The 5,518-nt window shown below is 60.7% G+C and overlaps 1 protein-coding gene across 2 annotated transcripts; it reads left to right on the top strand.

Annotated features, from left to right (window-relative positions):
• The first annotated feature begins 1,439 nt into the window (after positions 1 to 1,439).
• On the top strand, positions 1,440 to 5,512 carry LOC104124288 (sestrin-3). 2 transcript variants are annotated; one of them, XM_035892142.1, is made up of 8 exons: positions 1,440 to 2,434; positions 2,640 to 2,822; positions 2,944 to 3,180; positions 3,264 to 3,375; positions 3,638 to 3,741; positions 4,187 to 4,377; positions 4,674 to 4,818; positions 5,360 to 5,512. In XM_035892142.1, exons 1-8 carry the CDS (start codon positions 2,240 to 2,242, stop codon positions 5,447 to 5,449), a joined length of 1,257 nt encoding a protein of 418 aa, XP_035748035.1. In that variant the 5' UTR covers positions 1,440 to 2,239; the 3' UTR covers positions 5,450 to 5,512. The 2 variants fall into 2 exon arrangements, with proteins under 2 accessions (XP_035748035.1, XP_035748034.1); XM_035892141.1 differs by having other exon boundaries at positions 3,638 to 3,756.
• The last annotated feature ends 6 nt before the right edge of the window (positions 5,513 to 5,518 follow it).

Genomic DNA, 5,518 nt, shown 5'->3' with positions numbered 1-5,518 from the left:
GGCGGTGGGTACGGGGTCGGGGTGCCTATTGGGATTCAGGGGGGCTTGAACACACGAAAGATCCCCAGGGAGGGAGACGATGCTCCCGCTGCCCAGGGCTGCGAGTGGGCACAGGGGAGGGGGAGGAAGGTGGCACGGGGTGCAATGCAAGAGGCTGGGGAGGCAAGACTGGGGGAACGTGACTGGTGGTGCCAGCAGGAGAGACCCTGGGCTGAGCTGGTGCTGTGGGGAGAATGCAGGAGAGCCCTGCCAAGGGCTGAGGAGGGGAGCTGCCCTGCACTTTCCTTTGTCCTCCCGTTCCAACCCATGTCTGCCATCATCACCTGGACAAGCAGAGCGAGGAGAGCTGGTGGCCCCGGAGGCTGAGCCATGGGCTGGTCACACAGCTCCTTGCTGGGGACCACCTTCCCCTGGGGGAAGCGGAAGGGCCCCCAGCTCCTCCAGCTCTGCCCACCAGAAGGAGAAGACCCGTGGCTGTAGCCCCATGGCTGTGCTCAGGGCAGCTCATTACCCCGAGCAGAGGGACTTTGCAGGGGACTTTCACAGGTCACTTCTGGTTTGCACCTTCTCCTGTGGGACAGAGAAACCAGTCCTCTTCATCCCTCCCCCTTTTACTTTGGGGGTTGGGGGTTTTTTTTGGATCCCTTTGGCCAAAAGCGAAGAGGACACTCCAAATGGCATCAAGTAAATCGCTTGACACCTGGGCGATGGTGTGTTTGTCAGAAGTGCAGGACACTAGAAAATACCCAGAGCCGCTTCCTGCACTGCCTGTGCGGGCACGACTGCTCCGTGCTGCCGCATGGCTTGGCCCCGTTCTGCCTCCCCTCTGCCCTGGGGTGCTCCACCCCATGCCCCGCGGCTTTGCCATCCCCACCAGTGCTGCCACAACCCTCTGGGTCACCTTGTGGCAGCACGCCAAGCTGCTACAGAAATTAAGGCCTGATGTAGCTCTCTGGTTGGCAAGATAGCTGCTGGCAAGGCAAGGTGCAAGGCAAGGCAAGGGGCATCGGGGTTCCTAGTCAGGGCTGTGTGTGTGTCATGGCTGGCAGTGACAACCTGGGGTCGTGGTGGAGCAGGGGCTGGTTTGCAGATGTGTTCCTGGTTTGCTGCCATGCCACTGTGGTCACCGTGTCCTGGTCACCAGCCTTTGGATGACTGCACCAGAGAGACAGGTGAGAGGAAGATGATGGCAGTGCCAGTGGGGCCAATTGCTCCCAGGGTTCAGTTTGAGCCCAGAATGGGAGGCATGCCCTCTGCATCCGAGGGTGCTGCCTAGGCTCCCACGTGCGAGTGGGAGCCATGACTTTCTGTGTGACAAGTGTCAGCGCCTGCTGCATCTGTGCCTTGGCGCGGGTGGGCTGCGGGTGCAGACCCTGCTGTCAGGTGAGAGGTATGGGAACGAAGCCGTTGGGGCACAGCAACTGCCTGGGTGCCTTTTGCACATCCCTGCCCTCTGCTCCCACCACCCTCTTGGGAGAGACTGGGGTGATGTGGCTCAGGGCTGTGCTCGGCTGGGGCACCAGCACAGGGGGGCAGGCGCTGCTGGGGATGTATGGACCCCCTCGCTGAGTTGCCCATCTGTGTTTTCACCGGTGGGCGCACCTGGTGCCAGCTGTGCCATGCACCTGTGTGCTTTGGGACCTGCCCCCACGCTGTCTCCTTGGCAGTGCATGGGGAAACCTCTGAGCTCCCCTCCGTGTGCTCCCAACCGCATAGCGGGTACCAGGACATTGCCTGCTCCTTGGCTTGCTGGGGCAGGAGCCTGGGAGCAGCTCAGCTGGCTCCACAGCGCTCTCCCCACTCCAGTGCTGGGCAGGAGGGCTCAGTGCTGGCAGTACAGGGGCCTGGTCGTAAGGCTGATGGGCTGCTCCATTCCGGGAGGTCTTTCATCTGTTGTTTCTCCTGCTCTGGCCTTGCATTTGCCTCTTAAGGCTGCAAGGAAACATCACTCCTAGTTTGCCTTTTGCTTCTGCTCACCAGGTAATGCCGTCTCCTAGGCAGAGACCAACCTGTGTTCCTTGCAGCCTGTCCTCCCACTAGCAGTGACCCTGCTGAGCAGTGCTCTGCCCAGCTCCCAGACCTGAGCCCTCTGCAGTGGCTTCTGACCTGATGGTGTCACTCTGGGAGCACTAAGCTGGGAGACAGGATCCCAGCTCCTCACAGAGGCTGGGGTGGGCTGCTGCAGCAGTGGCTGCTCCGGGGAGAGCTAAGCAGAGCACGTTCCCTGCAGGTAGTGAAGATGTCCAGCAGTGACCCCGAGCGCCCCCAGTTCCTCTTCGTGAAGGTGCTGGCAAGCCGGGGGCGGCTGGAGGCGGTGACCCAGCAGATGGGCTACCACCCGCAGTACCTCGACAGCTTCCTCAAGATGCAGCACTACCTGATGCACATGGATGGCCCACTGCCCTTCGACTGCCGGCACTACATCGCCATCATGGTGAGTTCTGCTGGGAGCTGCTGGAGGGGGCAGGGGGCTCTGCTCAGCCTTGTGAGGCTCCCCGCTCAACCTCCACTGCACAGCCTGTGCCATGGGCTTCTCTGCTGAGGCCAAAATCATGATGTCCTGGAGGCTGGGCAAGAGGCGGGCACGGGGTCCCAGGACACCTGTGTGGTACAGAGATGCTGATGTGCTGCTCTTGCAGGCAGCCGCCCGGCACCAGTGCCGGTACCTGGTGAACCTGCATGTGCTGCAGTTCCTGCGGGCAGGGGGCGATCCCCAGTGGCTGCGTGGCCTCGACTTCATCCCCCCCAAACTCCGCAACCTCAACGAGATCAACAAGATCCTGGCACACCGGCCATGGCTCATCACCAAGGAACACATTGAGGTACTGGGGAGGCTATCAGCCAGGGACCAGTGCAGCAGCGGGGACAGCAAGCATCCCCAGGGGGTGCTGGCACCCTGCTTGCTTGCCCGCATCCCATCGCTTGTCTGTCCATGTCCTGCAGAAGCTGCTGAAGATCAGTGAGTGGAGCTGGTCGCTGGCGGAGCTGGTGCATGCCGTTGTCCTCCTGGCACACTGCCATGCACTCGCCAGCTTTGTCTTCGGCTGGGGGTGCGAGCAGGATGAGGGGCCGGGAGGCCGAGGCTCACTGAAGCCCTTGTCGCCTGGGAACCAGTGCTTCTGCGAGGCCACCGCCGGCAATGGCTGCAGCCAGGAGCTGCTGCGCATCAACCGCAAGCGGGTGAGCCCCCGAGGGTGGGTCCACGAGGGATGGGGGGTGCGACCAAGACCACTGCCCTCACCCCCAAGCCTGTATCTGTGCAGTCCCTGGACTCCTGCATGGAGCTGGATTCCCTTCGGGAACGCATACAGCAGATCCACATGGAGACCGAGGGCAGGGAGGATACAAGGCTGCTGCAGCAGGACCGAGAGGAAGGTGAGGGGCAAGAAGCGGAGGTGGGTGTGCAGGATGGGAGTTTGTATGGCATACCTGGCTGTTGCTTCCCCACGTCCATACTTATATTTTCCTTGATGTACGGTTTGAAGAGGGGGTCCTGGGCTGCTGGCGGGGGGGAGAAGGCGGCAGTGGAGCTTCCCAAAGAGGCACAGCAAGGCCTGGCTTTTGACGCCTGCTGCAGCTCGGAACAAGGCAGCTGAGCGTTGCTCTGCCCTGTCTGCGGGGCTCTCCCCTCTCACAGATACTGACGGGGAAGTCACCGGTGCCACCAATCTTGCATGTTACATGCAGGACCCTGACTTTGGATACCAGGACTTTGCCCGGCGCGACGAGGATCAGACGCAGGTATTCAGAATCCAGGTGAGGTTCCTCTGCTCTCTTAGCGGGCAGCAGCCCAGGCTGCCAACTCTCCTCTCCGATCCACTCCTGGTGGGGAGCAGACAGTCGTGGGGGTGCCTGTGCAGCCCGGATCTGATGCAGCTGCCTTTGCAGAATGTCTGAGCGGGGAAGCTCAGGTCTGAGAGGGGACCTGCCCCACTAGGGTTGGGGAGAGGGAAGTGACGAGTGACTTCTGGCTCCAAGGGCTGCTTTCTTCACATCGCCCTCACAGAGGCAAGGGTCAAAATCATTCAAAAGTTGCCTGATGGGGGATGTTGTGGTGTATGGCAGAGCCGCCCCCAGAACAAACCTATTGGATTCTGCTGCATCCCAAGGTCTCTAGCCCTTCTTCCTGGGAACATGGCCCGGGCTCCTTTTTGCAGTTGTGAAAGCCTCTTGCTGTGCTCAACAGGATTACTCCTGGGAAGACCACGGCTTCTCGCTGGTCAACCGGCTTTACTCTGACATTGGGCATCTCCTGGATGAGAAGTTTCGGATGGTGGATGGTCTGCAAAGCAGTGCCATGGCCAAGCGGCAGGGCTGTGAACCCTCTGTCTTCAAGCGGGGCATCTGGAACTACATCCACTGCATGTTTGGCATTAGGTAGGGCAATCAACCTCGTGGTCCAGGGGAGAAAACTGACTTGACCCAGGCAGGGTAGAGCACTTGAGCTGTCTTGCAGATGGGCTTGGAAAAGAGATGGAGGTTGGGCCAGGCAGGGGAGCGATACTCAGCTTCTCTGGCCGGGGCAGGGCACTTCAGGACGGGGCTTCAGTGCCTGGTGGCCACTGCCATGTGTCCCCCTGCCCTGCAGCTGTGCTGTGCCCCAGGCAGACCATGGGCGAGGTGCTCTGTAGGGACACGGTGCTGGCCATGACTCACCACTGTGCTCCCCGCAGGTACGATGACTACGACTACGCAGAAGTGAATCAGCTCCTGGAGCGAATGCTCAAAGTTTACATTAAAACTGTAACCTGCTACCCAGAGAAGACAAACCCAGAAATGTTTGACAGGTTCTGGAAGCAGTTCAAGCACAGTGAAAAGGTGGGACAGATGGCCCCTGGCTCTGCCTGACTGAGGTGGGGCTGAGAGTGGGTAGGGGCTGCAGGCTGGGGTTTTTTCGCGGAGTGCACAGGAAACCTTTCAGCCACCAAACTAATCCAAGACAGGTGGAGGAAAATGAAAACTGGCTGTTTGTAAGGAGTTGGGCTTAGCGTGGCGTGGGTCTGCCCGCAGTGCGATGAGCACAGGGGCCACTGTCAGTGCAGGGATCTCCAGGGCCATTACCCCATCAGTGAGTGCCTCCAGGTGAGCCCTCGGTCCAGCTGTAACTTGCAGGAGCGGCTGCTGCGGGCAGCAGGGACTGTGCCAGTGCCAGCCTGACATGCTGGTGCCCAGTGCGCCAAGGACTCCCCAGCACACAGCTCTGGGAGGCAGCCACAGCCTGCAGGACTGGGAGGAGGGGGAAAGGGCAGCTGCCTGTGCTGGAAAAATTGGTGGCACTCGCTAGCCCAGGTGGGCACTTGCTTGCTCTGCTGCCCACAGCACGCTGCAGCTGCCTGAACTTCTCTTGCTTCTCTCTTAGGTCCACGTGAACCTGCTCATCCTGGAAGCCCGAATGCAGGCAGAGCTGCTGTACGCGTTGCAGGCCATCACCCAGTACATGATCTCCTAGATGGTGGGGAGCTGCGCTGCGGCAGGGCCGGGCAGCACCCGCTCCCCCTGGACTCACATGTGACCCATC

The sequence above is a fragment of the Egretta garzetta genome, unplaced genomic scaffold, assembly GCF_000687185.1.
Source record: "Egretta garzetta isolate BGI_Z169 unplaced genomic scaffold, ASM68718v1 scaffold404, whole genome shotgun sequence".
NCBI classification, from domain to species: Eukaryota; Metazoa; Chordata; class Aves; order Pelecaniformes; family Ardeidae; genus Egretta; species Egretta garzetta.
This window is presented reverse-complemented; position numbering and strand designations above follow the sequence as displayed.

What these genes read in the sequence shown, in the direction of transcription:
- LOC104124288 (XM_035892141.1), top strand. Translation starts at nt 2,240, where the DNA reads ATGTCCAGCAGTGACCCCGAGCGCCCCCAGTTCCTCTTCGTGAAGGTG. An exon ending in CGCAGGTATTCAGAATCCAG is followed by an intron (nt 3,757 to 4,186) that starts GTGAGGTTCCTC and finishes TGTGCTCAACAG; the next exon opens with GATTACTCCTGGGAAGACCA. An exon ending in CACTGCATGTTTGGCATTAG is followed by an intron (nt 4,378 to 4,673) that starts GTAGGGCAATCA and finishes TGCTCCCCGCAG; the next exon opens with GTACGATGACTACGACTACG.